Below are 22,073 nucleotides of genomic sequence, written 5' to 3'. Positions count from 1 at the left end.
CTTATTGGTGTATGTCCATGCCCATGTTTTTTTTTTTTCCTCTCTTTGCATATGACTCATTGTCATCTAACATAGTACAATTGTCCCTAAGTATCTGCTGGGGATTAATTCCAGTGTACCCCACAGATACCAAACTCCTGGATCTTCAAATCTTTTGTATAAAATGGCATAATATTTGCATAGAAGCTACACATGTCTTCCTGTATGTTTTAAATCATCTGTGGATTAATTTATTATACTTAATACAGTCTAAATGTTATGTAAATAGTTGTAGCACTGTATTGTTTAGGGAATAATGACAGCAAAAATCTGAACACCTTCAGCATAGGTACACATCAGAAACAATATACATTTTTGGGTCTTAGGTAAACCCACATATGTGGGACTCATGGAAAAGGAAGACCTGCTGTACACATTGTACTTGCCTGCTTATTGTCTGTTACTCTGCAGCTAGAATGCAAGCCATACAAAGGCAGGGGTTTTAAAATGTGACTCGTTTACTGCTGTTTGCAAGGGTTTCACCTTGTTTAGTAAATGCTCAATAAATGTTTGAGTGTTTGGTGTCTTAATTTTGTTAAATCACTTCCTGCCTCTGAAGTTTACAAAATATTTTTTATCTGCAAATAATTTCAACACAGAGGGTTCTAAGAATTCAATAAGGAATGCTAAGATACTTTTTATGTAGATTGGCCAGATGTTAGCAATTTACTGTATTTGTTTTATCCTATTTTTCCTTGTGCATGTGCTTTCGTGCTTTCACTCTCTATATATGTACACACACATACTATATTTAAAATATATGCTATATAAAATATGATAAACCTATTATTTTTTAACTCTTTTAGAGTAAGTTGTCGCCATGGTACAACTTAGCTCCTGTGTGTGTTTATTTGAAATCAAGAACAAAGTACAATTGTGAAAATCAAGAAAATAAGGTTGACCTTACCTGTACAGCTCATTCACATCTTGCCCACTTGTCTTATTAATACCCTTAAGAAAAAAATACTTTTTTTTCTAATTTGGGATATAATCCCAGGTTTCATGTTGCTTCTATTTGTCATGTGTATCGGCACATCAGTAAGCTATCTTGAGGGTCTGGTCTTATGTTTTATTCAGGATTTTGTTGTGTTATTTATGTAAGAACCAGCACTTCTGTATTCTCAACACTATTGAACTTTCATATTGGTATAGGCTGAGTAGGAGAGGTAAATTAAACTATGTCATTTATATCTCTAAAGGTTTGCTTTTGACGGTTTTGATGGTACTAGGGTTTGAACTCAGGGCCTCACACTTGCTAGGCAAGTGCTCTACCACTTGAGGCACTCCGCCAGTCCCTTTTTTTATGTGTTGGGTATTTTTGAGATAGAGTCTCGCAGACTGTTTGCCCAGATTGGCCTCAATCCATGGTCCTCCTGATCTCTGCCTCCTGAGTAGCTAGGATTATAAGTGTGAGCCCCTGGCACCCAGCTTATTTCTTAATATTTGTCTTCATATATAGAGAAAGATGTTGAATAAAAAGACAATTATCACAGAATAGCAGGTGATTTTATTTAATTGAAACTTCTAAATTACTTGCTACTTTTATTTAGAATTATGCATTTTATATTTTTAATTTTTTGCTTTATTTTTAATGCCTAAGCAATGTTCTCTACCATAATTATTTAGGTCTCATTTTATTGGAGTCTGTAACTGTTAATGTTTCTGCCTTTAGACTTTGCCCCTTTTCATTCCATCCTTTTTAGTGCTACCAGGTCGTTATATGTATATGTTTTCCTTTAAACATGTTCAAGGAGCACACAGTACCTTTTCTTGTGGGAAACATTCTTTCTAACCTCTCTTGCATTCTCATATTTTATTGTGTTTCCCGACTCATAACCAGTCAATGTATCTTTCTTGTCCTATATGTGGTTTTTTGCTTTTTCATGTAAACATGTATACACATGATGTTTCCTCATGATTTTTTTCCCTTGAATCCTTTTTTTCCGCCTAAATTCTGCCTGTGCTTATCTTAATACTAATCTTACTAATTTTTACAATTCAAACAATCTAATTTGCAGCTTATCAGGGTTTCTAGAATGAGTGACTGTATAGTGAAGAGTTTACAAGTAAGTCAGGAGATTGGTCACACACAAAAGGATTGAGCAAATAAGCAAAAATGTTGAGACTAGTGAGAGTGAAAGTTTTCACTGTTGAGGAAAGGGATTCAAGGGTGAAAGGCTAGAATGAACTTGGTATGGAATTGAAACTGGCATCAGTAATGGGCTCAAGGTTTGCAGTGTATATAGATAAATACTGAACCAATATAGTTCTGTATGAATGTACGTATGTATGTATGTGTATGAGAAAGACTACTAAGAGAGCCCAGAGCCTATAACATCTCTGTAGCAGTAAGCATTCATATCTTGGTTTCTGAATAGCATTTGCCCCTAAAAGCAATCAGCACTCCTTAGAGAAAAATGTTTGGTCTTTGGACCTGGCCAAAATCTGTTCAAGATTAGTCCGAGACATCTTTATGTAGAAGAGATTATGTAAAGAATAATGAGGAGGACATATCAAAGAATACAGAAGCTAGCTTGAAGAAAGCTCCTTCTGGGCAAATTTGAGAATCAGAATGAGTAACAGTAGCCCTAACCCTTGAATAAGAAAAGAATATCTAAGTCCATACTGATACCATACATAGAATGCCAGCTAATAAAAGTTGAAAAGGTTGATAGAATTAGAAAATCACAATTTGACAACTACCATAATAATTGGTTTTTCAGAGCAGAATCTTCAAGTAGATGCTAAAACAAGTGGATGAAAGTTTGATGAAGAGCTGTTACATATTTATTATCACAAAATACTTTCAAAATTACAAAATAAGAAAGTCATTTTATATTAGAGAAACTTGGCACACACTAGTTTAACCAAGTTGTTAAAATTACTAGTGACAGGGCAAATTCAGATTCTGACTCTAATGCAGGGCACACAGAGAGGAACACACTGTTAATTCTCTTGTATATTTGCTGAAAATGCAAATTCAGACAAGTCTAAATTGAGACATGCTTTATAGACTAATGACTGGCCGCTACTCTTTAAAAATTTCAAGGTCATGAGCTAAAAAAATACTGACCAGATCAAAAGAAAGTAAAGAGAAATGACAACTAAATATGTGTGAACTTAGTTTGGATCATTTTACTGTGAGAGACATGAGAATTGGTGAAATTTCTTTGGCATTTGTCAATTACATTGAAGAATTAAATATTTTCATTTCCTAGTTTTGCTCATTGTACTATGGTTATATAGAAGAGTGTCCTTATTTAGAGCACATCATGTCTGCATCATACACTCAAATGACTCAAATGTGTGTGTGTGTGTGTGTGTGTGTGAGAGAGAGAGAGAGAGAGAGAGAGATATAGGGTGGGGGACAAAAAAGGGGAAAGATGGAGAGAAAGGAAATGAATATGATAAAGCAAATGAGGTAGAACATTAAAAAAGGGAATCTCAGTGAAGGGGATACAGTAGTTCTTAAAGTGTTCTTGTAGTACTCTGAAAACATGATTATGGAATGAATTGTTTAAAAATCTGTGGGCTGAAAACAACAGTAGAATGTGTGAAATCTTTGAAAATTTTAAGGTGTTAAACTATTCTGGGCACCATTTATTTTATTTTATGTGAAGACCGAAGCACCAGCCAATCCAAAAGTCAAGTAGCCTGCCCTTCTTCATTAGAAGAATGTAAAATTCATGAGGACTAGTATTATCATTTTTAGATTTATATTACTCTTCTAGTGCTTAGAACACTGTGTCACTACACTGTAAAAATACCTAATAACCAACATGTTCTGAGCATGCATTTTGTATCAAGCGTTATTAATATACTTCTTATAATAATTCTGTGAAGAGATAATACTGTCCCATTAATAGTTGAGAAAAGTAGGGCTTAGAACTAAATTACCTAGGCTTGCTAGGACATTGCTAAGTCACTTTCAAACATTAGATTTGATTCTAGAGTCTATGCTTTTTAATTCTTTTCTTTGTACTTCCTCTAAATAAATATTTCCTGCATAAATAAATGAATAAATGAACCATAAATTACAAACTTCAGTATATTTGTGGAATATTCAAACTTAGTAGTCTAACCATTTCTTAAGGCTGCTGCCTTTTTTTGAAGATGTGTAGGCTGAATTCTTTGATGATAACAGGAGGCAGCAGAGGACTTGGATTTGTAGGTTTTTATTGTATTCATGTATTTATGTAAATTATGCAAATCTTAGATGTACACACATTTCATATACTTTATATTTATGTTACACATTTGTGTAATTATAGTCAAGATCAGGATATGCAGTTAGCCCTCTGTATCTACAGATTCTGCATCTAAGGATTTAATCAACTGTGAGTGAAAATAATTTGGGTGAAACAAAGATAAAAAATGCAGGAGCCACATGTGGTGATGGACACTTGGAATCCCAGTTAGTCAGGAGGTAGAAATCTGAAGGATCACAGTTTCAGGCCAGCCTAGGCAAAAAGTTAGCAAGACCACATCTCAACAAAAGTAGCTGGACATGGTGATGTATGGCTATAATCCCAGCTACATGGGAGGCATATGTAGGAAGAGGATTACAATTGAAGGCCAGCTCTGGGATAAAAGTGTGAGATCCTATGTGAGAAATAACTTAAAAAAAAAGGACTGAGGGTATGGCTCAAGTGGTAGAGAACCTGTCTACTAAGTGTGAGATCCTGCATTCAAATATTAGTACACTAAAAGTAAGAAAAAATATCCAGTGCCTGTCCAGTGATTGTTTTATCTAGGGATACCTGCTATTATGAATAGTCCAAAGTTATTATCAATTGTATGAATATACTTCTATTTCTTAGTTATTCTCTTATATGTGGACACTTCCTTATTTTTCATTTTTGGGTATATATTATGCATAGAGATACTATAAATATTTTGTACATATCTTTTTGTGGATAGCAGTATACATTTCTTTTGGGTATATGCACAGGAATGAAATTAATAATTCATAGGATGTATGCATGTGTATGTGTAAATTTGGTGGGTTTGACTAAACCATTTCCTGAAATCATCATATCTGTCTGTATTCCTGCCATCATATATTGCCCACTTGCTCCACACCTTCCTAGTATTTGATTGCCCGTCATTTCTATTGTAGCCTGTCTGATGGACATACAGTGGTATCCCATGTGTGTTTTATTTTCATTTCTCTGTTGATAAATATTAGTGAGGACCTTTTCACAACTTATATGGACATTAAAAAAATTTTTTTTTATTCATATGTGCATACAATGTTTGGGTCATTTCTCCCCCCTCCCCCCACCCTCTCGATACCCTGGCAGAAACTATTTTGCCCTTATCTCTAATTTTGCTTATATGGCCATTTTTAAGTGGTCGTTTTAAAAGTTTTTGTAAAAACTGTATTATTTGCCGTCTAAAAAAAATTCATTGTTTTTGATAGTTGATCATTTTAAACTATATGCAGAAATGCAAGTCTGTAAAACAGACAAAGCATTATTGAACAGGTACAAAGCTGGGAGACTTTCACTACTAGACAGCAAGTTTTATTGTAAAGCAACAGAAATGAAGGCATATTGGTATTGACATGACAGATCTTTGGGATAGAATAGAATTCAGAGGCCTAACCACACATACATGGTCAGCTGATTGTGATGAAAACTCCACTTTAATTCAATGAAGGGGGGAGAATGAGCTTTTAAAAAAAAAAAAAAGATGTGGGACGGGTGCCATTAATCCTAGCTACTCAGGAGGCAGAATGGTGTGTGAGACCCTGTCTCGAAAAAACCCTTCACACACACACACACACACACACACACACGCGCCCCAGTACCGCAAAACGAAACAAAAAATGATGCAGAGCAATTGCTTTCTTATAAATAAAGAGTAAATATTATTTTATTTATGGGACTGGGGTTTGAACTCATTTATTCTTGCAAAGCAGGCACGCTACTGCTTGAGCCACACTTCTGCCTCATTTTGCTCTGGTTATTTTGGAGATGGCATTGAACCTGATTGCAACCTCTCAACCTCCTGAGTAGCTAAAACTACTGGCATAAGCCAGCAGTGCCAGGTAAGAGTAAAAGTTTTGCTGAGTGTGGGTGGCTCATGCCTGTAAACTCAGCTACTTGGAAGGTAGAGATGAGAGGATTGCAGTTCAAGACCAGCTTGCACAAAACATTTGTGAGACCCCATCTCAACCAATTAATGGGTGTGGTGGTATGTGTCTCTGCTGTTTGGGAAGTATAAATAGTAGGAGTACCATTCAAGCTGGTGTGAAGGTAAAGATAAGATCCTATCACCAAAAATAACTAAAGTAAAGAGAGCTGAGGGTGTGGCTCAAGTGGTAGATTGCCTGCATAGCAAGTAGGAGGGCCTGAATTAAAAAAAAAAGAATAAAAGTTTCTTGTTTGATGAAGTTTAATTTGTTGATTATTGAGTAATTTGTGTTTTTTTTGTGTTCTGTTAATAAATTATTGCTGAATCCAAAATCACTATGAATTTCCTTTATGTCTCTTATTATGTAGGTTAAGATCCAGTTTGAGGTTATTGGGTTTTTGTTTTTGTTTATAGTATGAGGTAAGGGTCAAATGGTTTCTGAGCCATTTGAAATAACTTGGCAGAGACCATGATCCATTACTCTTACATATTTCACTCTGTCTTTTATAAGAGCAAGGACATTCTCTTAGAGAAGTATTGTATAATTACAAAAACCAGGAAATTTAGAATACCTTTATCTAATTAATTGCTAAGCTCAAAGTTTCCCCATTGTTTAATCTTACTTTTACTGTAGGATCCAGTTCTACTTATATGTTAACATTAGTTCCTCTTTTAGCCTCTCTTTGATTTTTGTCATCTTGGCACTTTTGAAAAATGCAGGCTTGGGCATTTGTCTGATGATACTTAGTTCTGGTTTGTTTGCTTATGATTAGATTGAGGTTATGCATATTTTGTTAGTATCATAATTACCATTTGGGTCTTCAACATAAATTGCAGGGCTGATGGAGTGGCTTAAGTGGTAGGGCCCTGAGTTCAAACCTTAGTGCCGTGAAAAAAAATTGTGAAAAACATAAATTGCAAAAGGTAGAATAAGTTAGATTGTATGAGGGAAGAGTTAGAAACTAGACATTCTAGTTTGAAGCAGATAGCCACTTGCTGTTAATGGGAGAACAATGTACTAGGCAGGTAGTAGTTAGGGGTGAGGAATTAAGCTGTTCAGGTTCACCATGGAAACTCTGTGGGCAGAGTCAGTTAGTATTTTAAAGGTCTGTGCTGAGCTTAGGACTAACATGTGTGGTCTAACAGCCTGCTGTAGGCTTCCCACCTGATGGCCTGGATTCTAACATAGGGCTTCAGCCTTGGGGCAAACTAATAATGGTAGGGTCAAATGATACCTAAGGATAAACTGGGTTGTTGCTTAGGTTACTATGGCATGGCAGATTGCCTTGGGGACTCAGTTCTGGAGGTGGCACAGCCTCAGAACTGGGCTCACTAAATAAGTTTAACATGGAATTCCATCCATTTTTTTTTTTCATTCAAGAGAACCCTTCGGTTCTGGTCCAAGAATAGGACTGCCTCTGGAGGTAGCCTCAAAAAAGTAAAAGAGAAGCCTAGGACATTAAAAGTTATTGAAAGTTTACGAATGGATTATTGTCCTTTGAACTAATTGTCATAATTATTTTTTTATCTATCTGTCATCATTTTTACACTGCTGGCACTCCAATCTAGGGCCTCACACATTCTAGGAAAGCGTTCTGCTGCAGAGCTGTATATACCCCTAGTCCTTACAATTACTACTTTTAAACCAAAGCCCTAAACAAACATATGCCTTTGAGTGGGGTAAGTATGTATGTCTGAGACTTCTCACAGCTGCGAAAGTTTACATGTAAAGTACAAGCTAATGATCACAGGTATGCTATTACATTATGGTCTTCCCTTTTTCTTGCTCTGTATTAGAGGCTGACTTTATGAAACATTAACTTTTTTGTCTTTCTGTTTCTTTATTGTGTATTACTGTCTGAGTATGTAGTAGGAAGATTACTGTTGTGATGTTGTAGATAAAACAGATAGACCCTAGACAGACCAAATAGGTTTTTATCTTTTTTTCCCCGCTATAATCAGTGGTGTAAGGCACGCAGGTCTGAGATTTATGGTTTTCTTTGTTCATGGAGTTTAGTTCATACTATAAACAGTATGTGTAGTATATGTAGTATACATACTGTGTACTATACTAGATAGATACTCTGTGTGTGTGTGTGTGTGCATATATATATATAATTATGTAACTGTATATACACCAGTGTATGTGACACACTTTACTACACATACAAATGTTTATTTATTACAGTATTTGTAGTAGTACAAATTGGGAAGAAATGTCCATTGGTAGTTTAATGGCTATATAAATTCATGTACATTTATGCAATGGAAAACAGCTTTCAAGACAGAATGAAAACATCCTCTAGGTATTGCTATAGATTTGAGTATAAAATGCATTGATTCTGAAAATAGAATGGTACAGAGCCTTGTATAGATAATAAACTGTAATAGATATATGGATACACACAAGTTTGTTTTCTCTGTGTTTAAATGTCCCTGGAAGGACATGGGAAAAAAAGTAGGTATTGCTTATTAGTAACGGAAGTTTGTGGCTTAGTGACAGGGTTAGGAAAACAAGTTCTTATTGTGTAACTAACATCACCTTTTGAATTTTGAATGGTGTGAATGTATTACGTAGTCAGTAAATAAAAATAACATTGTTTAACCTCCACTCTTCATACAAAGGCTACTGAGAAGATAAGTATTAATCTAAACATATACCTATTATTCTGAGCACATGCTTAAGATTCCTTAGATAGGATCATTAAACAATTTTGTTTTCAAAGGCCAAGGGTGGTGTCTCACACCTGTAATCCCAGCTATTTGGGGAAGTAGAAATAGGAGGATTGCAGTTTGAGGCCAGGATTGTCAAAAGTTTAACAAGCCCGTATGTCGAAGAAGAAGCCAGACATGGTGGTACATATTTGTAATCCCAGTTACGTGGGAGGCAGAGATAGGAGGATCTTGGTTAAAGGCCAGCCTGGGAAAAAAGCATGAAATCCTATCTGAAAAATAACTAAAGCAGAAAGGACTGAGGACATGGTTCAAGTGGTAGAGCACCTGCCCTTCAAACTCTAGGCCCTGAGTTTGAACCCCAGGATCTCCCCTCCCTCCCCCAAAATTATATTTTCAAACAACTTTAAATTGATCAATATGCAGAATTGTAGTCTGTAAACAGGTGTCTGATGTGTTAGATGATTGAGTAGATGGTAAGTGATAGCCTTATTTGTCATTTCAAGGAGTTTGGACTTTTAAGGCGATGGTAATGAGAGCCACTGAAGTCTAGATATTAAACAAACAAGGAATTGAAGGGTTTAAGTTTGTGTTATAAGGATTACTGAAATTACAGCACTAGAATTGAATGGTAGTGTTCAAAGAAAATATTATGGGAGCCACATATGCAGTTAAGAAATTTCTAGAGTGAGATGAATTTTAATATTAGACTGTAATTTCATCATGTAATATGAAGTTGTTAATGAGATGTTTTGCATGCTGAGGCTTATGGTTAGTATGTTGGACACTGCATCTGCATGTACAGTAAAGAGAATTAGTTAGTATCCAGTCAGGAGATATAATCTCCACCAGTAATTCCAACAGAGAAATGTTCTTGTTGTTGTTGCTTTTTTTTTTTTTTTCTTTTTTCTTTTTTCTTTTCTTTTTTGTTTTGTTCTTGGAATTATTGGAGTTTGAACTCAGGGCCTTGCTTAGGTTTGTACCATTTGAGCATCGTTGCCAGTCCTCAATTAATTAATTAATTAATTGAATAGGATCTCAAGTTAATGCCATGGCTCACCTGAACTGCAGTCCTATTTATGCTTCCTGTGTAGCTGGAATGACAGGTCCATGTGACCATCTCCAGCTTTTTAGTGGTTGAGATGGGGTTTTGTTAACTTTTCCCAGGCGGCCTTGATTTTGGATCCTCCTGATCTCCGTTCCCTAGTAGCTAGGATAACAGGCATGAACCACTGTGTTTGGCTTCAAACAGAGAACATTTAATACAAAGAGTTATTTATTTGTCATTTACGTGTTGCAAAGTAAGACAATAATGAGATACCGTGTGTACCTGTTAGAATGGCTGAAATCTGGGCTGGCTGAATGACTCAAGTGGTAGAGCACCTGTCTAGCAAGTGTGAGGCCTTGAGTTCAAGCCCCAGTGCCACCAGAAAAAAAAAAAAAAAAAGTATGGCAGAATGGCTGAAATCCAAAAACTTGACACTGCCAATTTCCTCAAGGATCTGAAGCAACAGCAAATTTCATTCATTGTTGATGGGAATGCAAATTGGCACAGCTACTTTGGAAAACAATTTGACAATTTCATACAAGGTAGACTTAGTCTTTCTGAACATTTGTACTCAACATTACACAGCTGATTTCAGAATTACATCCACACAAATAATTGCTTGTGAATGTTTCTAGCAGCTTTTCTCATAATTGGTAAACACTAGTGATCAAAATTTCCATCATTCCATAAATGAACATCAAAATGCAGTATATTATTACAGTGAAATGAAAGTGGTGTAATAAACCATTGATAAATCTTAAATGCCTGTTATTCAAGTCAAGGCTGTCACTCTGTAAAGGCTCTATACTATATGATTCCTTTTCCTAAATATCTGGAAAAGACAAACCTATGATGATTTTTAGAAATGCACAGTGGTGGGAAGAGGGAAGAGGTGAATGTGTGAAGCACAGTTTTTTTAAAGGTGGTGAAACTCTTCACTGTTACCATAATTGCGCACATAAAACACTATGCATTTTCCAAAATCCATAGGACTGTATAATATAAAGAGTGAGTTTTGTTACGTGTAATGTACCAGACACATACTCCTTTCAGTAAATAAATATATATAAATAAATATACCCCTATAACAAGGGGCAAAATCTTAGTGTTCAGATCTTTATCTCTAATATTTTACAGTAAAAGGTACCAACTCTTCTTGTAGCATTGGTTTAATTCTAGGATTGGGGCAGTGAGTATAAAAGGCAAGCCTGGAGCATCTTGTAGTACCAGTAAGTGCCATAAACTAAGCCAAACAAAAACCCCCACACAATGATAGGGATGTGTCAAATGAGTACAGGAGCCAGCTGCAAGGACTCCTAGTGGCCAAGCTATTGCAATTTGAGACAGTTATAACCTACAGTACAAAGTAATGATGAATTAATGTTGCCTGAAATGATTGAATAAGTAAAGGGATGAGAATAGACATATGTTCCATGTGGAAGAATTTTGAATAATTTATGTAAATATTGTATTCTTCAAGGAGGTGGAGCTTAATTCCTCACCCATTAAGTGTGGGCTATGTGTAGTGACTTTGTTCCAAAGGGTACAGTATGGAAAAGGGAAGAAATGTAATTTTACAGTGGAGAAACCTTACAAGCACTAATTGTTTAAGGCCAGCCACAACATGGTGATAATACGTATCCTTGACTTGACGGGTGATATAAATGACACTTTACCTCTCCTTTCCTCTTTCCCCAAACCCATAATCCTTGTCTAGTAATGATAAAATCATCAGACCAATTCCAATGAGGGACCTTTTGGAAAATAGCTCATTAATATTCTTTAAACCTGCTGAAGTCTCAAAAATCAGGAGAACCTGTGAAATTGTCACTAACGAGCTTCATGGGGCAACATTTGATGATTAAATGTAAGATGGTATCCCAGATGGGCTCCTGGAACAGGTAAAGATCATTAAGGCAAAAAATAAGCAAATCTGTATGAAATACAGACTTTTGTGAGTGTCTAATAGCAGTTCATAAATTGTAACGAATGTACCATACTAATGTAAGGTGTTAGTAATAGGGGTAACCAGATATGAAGTATATGGGTGTTCTCTTTATTGTCTTCACATTTTTAAAAATTTTTTTGTAAATCTAAAATTGTCTAAAAATAAAACTTATTTTAAAATTAGGCAATTAACTCACTGTGTATTAATTCACATACAAAATTGAATTTAAGGCCACAACTGCTAAGAGAAATGAAAAAAGAGTACTAATGAAGAGCATAGGAATTGCTAGAACATGGCGCAAGTAACCTGGTACAGAACCTCCTCCCCCCATGCTTTGCAGTGTTCCTCCAGTGCCCTCTATTTATAAAGTCTGCTACTGCAGCAGATAGCAACAGAGTGATGTTTTCAGGGTCCAGCTCCAGTTTACAAAGGAAGAAAAGGGTAGATTTGGAGATAAGGGGCAGTCAATTTATCATTGTGACAGGGCTATCAGGAAAGTGAATTAAATTACTCTAAAAAGACTAGACTGAGAAGAAAAGATGCTGAAAAGACATGTTTGGGTAGCACTAATAACTAAGGAATATAGGACAAGAAGGGGGAAGATAGTCTGTCAGGAAAGAAAAAAAATCATGTGACCTGTTAAGAGTTTCAAGAAATGTCTGTTACATTTAGCAACATTGATCTCATTGGTGAGTTTGGTGAAGCAGCACCCATGCACTGTGTTTATATTTGAACGAATAAAATTTATGGGATTGGGTAAAACAAGTACAAACAAATTTCCCAAATTATCCTGGTTCTAAAGGTGAAACTTAGATAAAGTAGTAACTAGTATTACCTGTGAAAAGATTTAGGGTAGTGGTTGGTATGTCAACTAAAAAATAAAACTTTTATTTATTGTTATATCCCCACTACAAAGAATGGTTCTAAGTACGTTCATTGTGCATTTGTTGCATGACTTAGAAATGCTTGAGCACTTCAGTAGAGGGCAAAGTTGAACATAGAGCATTTCCAAGGATTGTTTTACTGAACAAGATTTCTAAAGGAAGTAGGAGTGTGTTGAGGAGGGTATAAAAGCAAGAACTGTCAAGAGTGGGCAAGGTTCAAACATTCAGCACTGACATTATTGTATAAAAGAATCGATCTTTAAACTTTATTTTCATACCTTACCTGTGCTTGCTGTTTGCACTGTTTTTTAATCATTGAAAACAAATTATAAAGCTTTTTTGTTGATTCTGTTAAGAGATTTATATTTTACCTGTAGTAGTGCTAAATACCTTTCAAAGGATGAAACATGATTTGATACCATTTTGTATAAAGCAAGAAGTTAGTGTGCATCTTGTGTAAGTTTTCTTTATCTTTTTATTCAGTCTACAAATAAGAAACCTCGAAAATCTCCAGGAGAGAAGAGCAGAATTGAAGCTGGAGTTAGAGGATCAGGCCGTGGAAGAGCTAATGGGCACCCTCAACAAAATGGTGAAGGGGAGCCAGTCACATTATTTGAAGTGGTGAAACTGGGGAAAAGTGCAATGCAGGTAAATTTTAAGTATTTTTATTTCTTGTATAAATCAAGCTAGTCAATAACCTATGTGGAATCTGTTAATGTGTATGCTAACATTTCACATCATTCACCTTTTTTCCCTCCCCTTGGCTCCCATCCATTCCCTTCCTTTCCCCTCTCCTTACTATGAATTTATTATTCGTAGTATATTTTTTTTCCCTTACTTGGTATATTCAGGTTAATCAGCAAACTTTTGTTACTTAGTTTTTGACTCAAGACTCAATTGGTGGCATTTTTCCGTATGATTTTTACCTGCCAATTTTTAATATTTATGAACTTGTCCCTAACATAGCTGAGTCTTGATTTATTTAAAAGTTAATTGGCTGCTTGCAGTTTATTCTGTTCAACATAGTACGTTTTTAACATTTTTATATAGACATTTGAAATGGAAATACAGTAGTGTTTCACAACAAATTTCTGAAAATTGTTGCTTAGCAAAGGGAATACGTGTTTAAAAATTTGACAAGGATCTTCCATTGACATTGTCATAGTAATTTCACTGTTTAGTGCATTCTCACTTTAAACATAAAGTAGCAATAGATAAACTATTGAAAAGAATAAAGCCTGGTATTGTTTTAAATATCTATAATCCTACCACTTGAGAGGGTAAAGCAGGAGGATTGTGAGTTCAAGGTCATCTTCAGCTACATAGTGAGAACCTGTCTCAAAAAGGGGGAGGGCAGGGCAGGGGTAGGGAAATGTAAACATACATCATGAGTTTTGAAAGCAACACAGTATTTCTATGGTTTTTATAGAAGAAAACTTGAAAGTGATTAACAGGATGTGTCTTAGAATAGAGAAGTGGAACCTGTACCCAGGAATTTGACACTTGTGTGTTAGAAGGCATGAAGTACTTCACGAAGAATGGAGGAATAGATGAAGGCTTATTTCATGAAGCTCGCACCTAACTTTAGTCTTACTACTTGTATGTCTCAAGTTGTCCTTGAAACTCCCAACTGTGCTTATTGTCCATGCAGCTATTAACAAGAGTTCCTTAAACACTCAAAAGAGACTTACTTTAGAGGATAATCTATTTCAAAATGCCATTTGAGGGAATCAAGGAATAAGGGGAAAAGACGACAAATATAGCCCATATAATCAGCCTCGAACTAAAGGGTCTGTAATCTTGATTGGTAACAAGGTCTGTGAAATTGTCTATTAAAAAAGTTCAAAGCTCACAGTTATAGGTCTGGGTCTGTGATGGAATGCTGAATATGAGCAGAGGTAATCACAAAAACATTATGTCGGGATGGATGAGTAATAAACGGAACAAGTACGTTTAAGATGCCAGAAGAATGAGAGAAATTCTATCATACAAAACAGAGAATAAATGAAACAAGGACAGATATGAAAAATGATCAGTCTTAAAAGTTAAAAATAAATTATTAAAATAAAAATTCAGTAGTTACAACGAGGAAAAATGTTCCATCAAATGAAATATTAAAAAATTCATGTTCTCAGGCATTCACTTAGAATGTAGCCCAGAGAAAGAAAGAGGTAAAAAAATGTGGAAGAACTGTTTTCTGAATTTGGTATTGATTGAATGGGTCAAAAACATGCCAGGGGAAGAGATCAGAGGGAATAAAAGAGACACGGTTTTTGAAAAGATAATTTTGGTGATATTTCTTTAGATCCAGAGTTCTCAGAAATGAGCAAGAGAAGTGAACATAATTACATAGCTATAAAGAGTATACTTATAACTATAGAATATTGAGGCAGTTTTGACAGAAAGTTATGAAAGATTTCATCAAAGACTGATCATGTTCTCTGACTTTAATGCAATTAATGTTGAAATACACAATAAAATCAATTCCAGTTGGATTATATTTGCAAATAATAAAATGATGCTTTGAAATAACTTGTGTCAAAGGGGAAATTATATAGAGTTGAAATGTGTTAGTGAAAGTAATGTTAGTGGAACAACTTGGGCCCACTAAGTACAACTAGGAGAGCCATGTAGTCTTAATTGTATTAATAATTAAGTGACAGCAGTAGGAGCTAGCAAAAGAAAAACAATGAACTTAAATTAATTAGGAAAAAAAGCAATAATGAAAGTAGAAATGGAGCTGGGCACCAGTAGCTCACACTGGTAATCCTAGCTACATGAGAAGCTAAGATTGGGAGGATTGTGGTTCAAGGCCAGCCTAGGCAAAAAGTTGGAGAGCCTTCATCTCAATCAATAAATCTGGTTGCAGTAGTGATAACCTGTCATCTAAGCTATGGTAGAATTCCTAAAAAAGGGGATTGGGGCTTAGAATGGCCTGGGCAAACAGTGAGACCCTATCTCCAAAATAATCAGAGCAAAAAGAACTGGAGGTGTTGCTTAAGAGGTAGAGGGCTTGCCTGGCAAGCTCAGAGTCCTGATTTCAAACTCTCAATCCTGCCCAGTACCCTCAACTCCCCTCCTCCCCGTCTCCCTGTAAAAGTACAAATGGAAATTAAATAGGAAAAAACAATGGTAGAGAATATCAACTGAACCCAAATATTTGAGGCCAGTAAAATTTTAAGACCTTAAAGTTTTATCTTAGGAATTCAAGGATGTTTTAATATTAGAAAATCTGGCTCTATAATGCACCAAATAATCATAGTAATGGAAGAAAAAACCATATATTACCTAAATTGATATTGATATAGAGTCTTTAGGAAAATCTTTTGATAAAATATAGTTGGTGTTCATGATGAACAAAACCTTTTGATGAATAGGGAATAAGAGTGTATTTTCTTAGCCCAGGAAAAATTATCTCCCCAAAATCTATAGTTTACATCAGGTCATTTTTAATAGCAAAATGTATATGTATTTCCAGTACCAACTATTACCATTACTGTTCATTTCTCGCTCCACTGGACCCCTTAGCTGATTGACTGAAACAAACAAAAAAAGAACAAAAGCCCAAACAAAAAAGTAAAATAAAAGGAAAAGATCTGTAATAATTGAAAAGAGACAAATATATTCATACTTTAAAGAGAAACAGTTGCCTGTGTTTTAATTTCAAGTGAAACTGCTGAATGAAAGTGTTCAGCAAAGTTCCTAGCAAATTAACATTAAAATAAAACCAGTAGTCTTCTGCATAATATTTGCAAACAAGTGGAATAAGTCAATAAAGTGCAAAAGAAAAATCTAGTAAAATAATCTGTGGAACAGAATGAAATACAATTTTATACCCATGATACTGAGTGGTATTGATCCATTTTGACTGAATTTTTGTACAGAGTGAAAGACAGTAATTGAGTTTCAGTCTTATACATGTGGGTATCCAGTTTCCCATCACTATTTGTTGAAGAAGCTGTCTTTTTTCCAGTTTATATCATGTTTGCTCTGGCTCATGATCCTATGCCTCCCATGTAGTTTGGTTCCACATAGAAGTGTCACAATGCCTGGCTTATTTGTTGAGGTGGCATCTAGGTAACTTTTTGCAGGACTTGGCTTTGAATTTCTGTCCTTCTATACCTCCCAAGAAGCTGGGATTATAGACTAAAGCACTGCAGTCAGCATTAGTTTTTATTTATCATGGAAGGTTTTTATTTCTTCTTCAATTATGAGAAATAGTTTAGCTGGATACAATAATCTAGGTTGTCACTCAACTTTCTGCCATGGCTTGAGAGACATCATTCCATGTTGTTGTTTTTAAAGTTGTGCTATTCTGATAGGTTTTCCTTTTCAGGTGACTTGCTGCTCCTCTCTTGCAGCTTCCAGGGTTCTTTCCTTGTTCTGGAGGCCTAATTATAGTATGCACTGGAGAACTTTTCTGGTTTTGTCTACTTGGAGCTATAAAAGTCTCTAAAAACCTGGGTGATCATCTCGTTCTCAAGATTTGGAAGTTTTCTGTATTTTTTACTGAATATGTTTCTGTACTTTATGAGTCATGGGTTTGGTCTTTTAATGGTGTTGGAGAGTTCTTGGATGTTATCTTTGTACTTCATTATTTTTTAATCCTTATTTTCATTTGAATGTTGTAACACATGTACTTTGTTTTCAAATCCTGATATTCTATCTTCAATTTGATCCAGTCTGGTGGAGTGGAGACACTTTCAAGTGTTTGTTTTTACTTATTAAGGATTTTCTGGGTTTTTATTAGTTTTCAAGAAGGGTCTTGTGTTTTTCCCTAGGGCTGGCCTCAGATCATAATCCTCTTACCTATGGCCTCCCATGTAGATGGGCTTATAGGTGTGGACCATAACTACCTGCATCTTGTTTGAGAATGAAGTCTCACTAACATTTTGCCCTGGCTGGTCTCAAAACTAGGATCCTCCTCACCTCTGTCCCAGTGACTGGCTTTATTGAGTTGTTCGTTTCCAGAATTTCATTTTTTTTTTCTCAGAAATTCTATATGTTTTCTTGAATTCCTCTTTCAGGTCCCAAATCCTCTTTTTATTTCATTCAGGTTTTTCGGTTCTCTTTGAAATCATTCAGGCATTTATTTGTGTCCTCTTTAATTTCATCAGTCAGTCTTAAAATAATTTTCATTTATTTATTTATTTTGCGGTCAGTACTGGGGTTTCAACTCAGGGCGTACATATTGAGCCACTCCATCTGTCCCCTTTTTATGATGGGATTTTTTTGCGAAAGAGTCTTGTGAACTATTTGCCCAAGTTGCCTTCAAACTGCGATCCTCCTGATCTCTCCCTCCTGAGTACCTGATTATAGGTGTGGGCCACTGGCGCTTGGCTTAAAATAATTTTTTAAAAAATTTGCCCAAAATTTCATTCACTTTACTATTGCTAGGGTTTGTTACTGTGGAGTTGTTAGGTTTTGCAGGAGTCTTGTCATTTTTTTTTCATATTTCTTGTATTTCTGCATTGGAATTTGTGTATCTGAGGCTAAGTCATTTTGCTGGAAGTTTTAAGCACCTGGAGACCTTCAGTTGAAGTATTCTCAAGGCTTAGGCAGGACAGTGTCATGGCAGAGTTGAGGTGCAATTTCTTATCACTAGATTGGGGATGTGTCTTTACACTTCTGGGTATCAGATTGAAGAATACTAGCTGGAGTCCCTTGGAGAAGGGTTGTTTGTCCGATTCTGGATTGCTTTCTGTGTTGAAGCTTCCTTTACTTGTGAACTAGTAGCCATTCCTGCTCCAGGGAGCTGAGAGTGTGGTCTGGGCAGGTACCTACTTGCTCCACAAGTCCTCCTGTTTGTATCCCTAGGGACAGCAAGTATACAAATCTAGGAATGACCCTTGAATGCATTGGATGGTGAGTGGAGCAAACAGAGGCCTCAGTTCTTTAGTGCTGAGAGAACTGAGGGAGCTAAACATTCTGCTTTCTGGTGTCAGTGTTTGCAAACCCCACCCAGTATTTCACCTCTCTGTGGAGGGAAGGAAGCTGTCGATATCATGTAATTCAGAGGGTCTGAGATTGGGGCTCTCAGACCCACCTGGTAGCCCCAACACATGTAGCCAGGATGTAGGCTCTGGGGGCCAAATGCTATCCTATCCACAGATTCAGTGCTCAGTTTCTACCTCGACTTTCAGATGGTGGGATTTATTTGCTACTTTCTACTTGCCATGCAGGGTAAGTCCTCAGATCACCATATTTGCTGCTAGAGCTCCCTGCCACTTTTCCATGTCAGACCCTCTTCTTGCCCATGACCTCCTCTTGTGGACATCTCCTACCAAGACAGAGTGGCAGAGTGTTCCAAGATTCCTTGCGCCCTGATCGTTGTCTTCAACCCCCAGTATAAGTCAGTCTCAAACAATCAACCCCTTTTCAAGATGGCACCTTACAATGTTTAGAGTGAATTTGTGGTTTTTTACATAATAAAAATATCTTTCTGAAATTAACTTTGTGAATATTTTAGTCTGACCCAAATAATTCTAGTAGCCACATGGGTAGTAATACCTCATTGCTGCTAACAAAAGAGAAACTTAAAAAAAAAAATCCCTTAAAACCAGTAGCTTATCACAATAGACAGTTTCCTCATCTAATGCAACCATCCTAGTCCTGACTTAGTGGTAGGCATTTTTTCCCCATAATATTTTTCAGGTATCCCAAGTTCCTTCCTGTTTTTGGGCTTTTCTTACCTATAGAGGCTCCGTGTTATTTGAATTCCTTAGGTAATAGAGGAAAAAGAATGAAGTAGTGGTGTCTACTTCTTAGAAGCCTTTGGCCCCTCATTGATGAGAACTTAATACATACCAGAGTATACTGAGAAATATAGTTATTTCATGGTTGGATAACTTGCTTTCCTGCTTTAGTGCATGCTATGAAAGGGGGAACACACAGTTGCTACACTACAGTTTCTTTTAGATAATTAAAGCTAGAGTTCTAAAGGAGATGATGAATTCCAATTAAGAAATTTGGGGGGGCTGGGGATGTAGCTCAGTGGAAGAGGGCTTGGCTTGCCTACTATATGGAAGGCACTGGGTTTGATCCCTAGCACCAAGATAAATGAATAATAAATAAATAGGAATTTTCTCAGCTTCTTTTCAATTCAGGTACCTACTATTTTCCATGAGTTCACCTTTTACTTAGCATATTGTTATTGTTATAACATGTTTTGGGTACTGTTGATTTCAAGCTTATGATTTTAATTTAGAGTTTTGGATACTATTCATTATTTTTCATAAGTCATTTTTTAAGGGCATAATCTTCATATACATCTTATTGTATGCAGATAATCTAGGGATGATCAAGAGATGATTGTTCTGTTTATAATTTACTGTCATATATGTGTGTATGTACATAATGATTGTTTATGAACATAATGGTTTTATTGCCTTATTATTGTTGAACTGGGGGACATTGAGACATTTACTAAAGTCCTAACAATATATCATAGTTGAATTCACCCCTTTAGTCATTCTCCTTAACTCCCCCATTCCTGAAATAGTTTCAGTATGTCTCATTTTCCATTTTCATACATGAGTACTAATATTTCCACTACATTCACTCTCCTACACTCTATCCTTGTATCGTCCCCACCCTCCACACACAAACTGGTACCAGTCCCCAGACAGGATGTGTTTTCCTTCCTGTTATCTGTATTTGAAAAAAGGCATTTTTGTTTGTGTAAGATAGGTATACATTGTGACATTTCCATGTATATATAACCTGAATTGGTTCATCCTTTTTATTTTTCTATCATAGACAATTCTTATGGTGATTTCAACAGGTTTAAAAATTCAATATTCATTCTTATACAGAGAATAAATCAACCACATTCACCTTCCTAACTTCTTTCTTTTACCCTTCCTTTCCTGTTAGTGACCTTCCCTTGTCATGACCTGTTTTTCATAAGATTGCTTGTACTTATATTGGGCCCATATTCCACATGCTTTTGTCTTTCTGAGCCTTGGTTACTTCACTTAACGTGATGTCAGTACACTTGTATCCATTTACCTTCAGACCACATGGATTCATTCTTCCTTATGGCTGAATAAAACTCGTGTGTGTGTGTGTGTGTGTGTGTGTGTGTGTGTGTGTGTTTATCACCTTTTCTTAATCTATAAATTGTAGGGCATCTGGATTGTTTCCATAGCCTGGCTATTGTAAATATAGCTGCAATCAACATAGGTATCCAAGAATCTCTCTTGTATCTTGACTCACATTTGATAATTTTTAGGAAAAAATGGCCTTTGTGTATATACTTCAGTTTATTTATATTGTTAATAGATGTTTAAGTATATGTAGTGGTGCTTTCTACTGGCTTTATTTCAAAAGAGGGAGTATAACATATTAGTGCTTCTGGCCACTTTATTTATACTATTGGTATGAATTGAAATAAAATACATGAATAAAGCTACATCCAAGCATATAAATTAGAATTCTTTTTTTATTGTTTTATTATTCATATGTGCATACAAGGCTTGGGTCATTTCTCCCCCCTGCCCCCACCCCCTCCCTTACCACCCACTCCGCCCCCTCCCTCTCCCCCCACCCCCTCAATACCCAGCAGAAACTATTTTGCCCTTATCTCTAATTTTGTTGAAGAGAGAGTATAAGCAATAATAGGAAGGAACAAGGTTTTTTGCTGGTTGAGATAAGGATAGCCAAACAGGGAGTTGACTCACATTAATTTCCTGTGCGTGTGTGTTACCTTCTAGGTTAATTCTTTTTGATCTAACTTTGTCTCTAGTTCCTGGTCCCCTTTTCCTATTGGCCTCAGTTGCTTTTAAGGTATCTGCTTTAGTTTCTCTGCGTTAAGGGCAAAAAATGCTAGCTAATTTTTTAGGTGTCTTACCTATCCTCACCTCTCCCTTGTGTGCTCTCGCTTTTATCATGTGCTCAAAGTCCAATCCCCTTGTTGTGTTTGCCCTTGATCTAATGTCCACATATGAGAGAACATACGATTTTTGGTCTTTTGGGCCAGGCTAACCTCACTCAGAATGATGTTCTCCAATTCCATCCATTTACCAGCAAATAATAACATTTCATTCTTCTTCATGGCTGCATAAAATTCCATTGTGTATAGATACCACATTTTCTTAATCCATTCGTCAGTGGTGGGGCATCTTGGCTGTTTCCATAACTTGGCTATTGTGAATAGTGCCGCAGTAAACATGGGTGTGCAGGTGCCTCTGGAGTAACCTGTGTCACAGTCTTTTGGGTATATCCCCAAGAGTGTAAGTTAGAATTCTTAAGATTTCTTCTTCACTAAACTTGGATTGAGTATGCTTGTACATTTACAATATACATCAGCTTCAGTCACAGATAAATCAAAATGCTTCAAAAA

At 36.1% G+C, this 22,073-nt stretch overlaps 1 protein-coding gene across 4 annotated transcripts in view; it reads left to right on the top strand.

Moving 5' to 3' along the window:
• Positions 1-22,073, top strand: part of Stag1 (STAG1 cohesin complex component) — a 369,238-nt gene that overhangs the window by 122,426 nt on the left and 224,739 nt on the right. For all 4 annotated transcript variants that reach the window (XM_074059901.1, XM_074059900.1, XM_074059903.1 and 1 more), the window contains one exon: positions 13,214-13,378. In XM_074059901.1, coding sequence (XP_073916002.1) covers positions 13,214-13,378 — 165 coding nt within the window. The remainder of the gene's footprint in view (positions 1-13,213; positions 13,379-22,073) is intronic.

The sequence above is a fragment of the Castor canadensis genome, chromosome 17 (genome assembly GCF_047511655.1).
Source record: "Castor canadensis chromosome 17, mCasCan1.hap1v2, whole genome shotgun sequence".
In the NCBI taxonomy this organism is placed as follows: Eukaryota; Metazoa; Chordata; class Mammalia; order Rodentia; family Castoridae; genus Castor; species Castor canadensis.
Note: the sequence above shows the minus strand (reverse complement) of the source record. Positions and strands in the feature narration are given on the sequence as shown.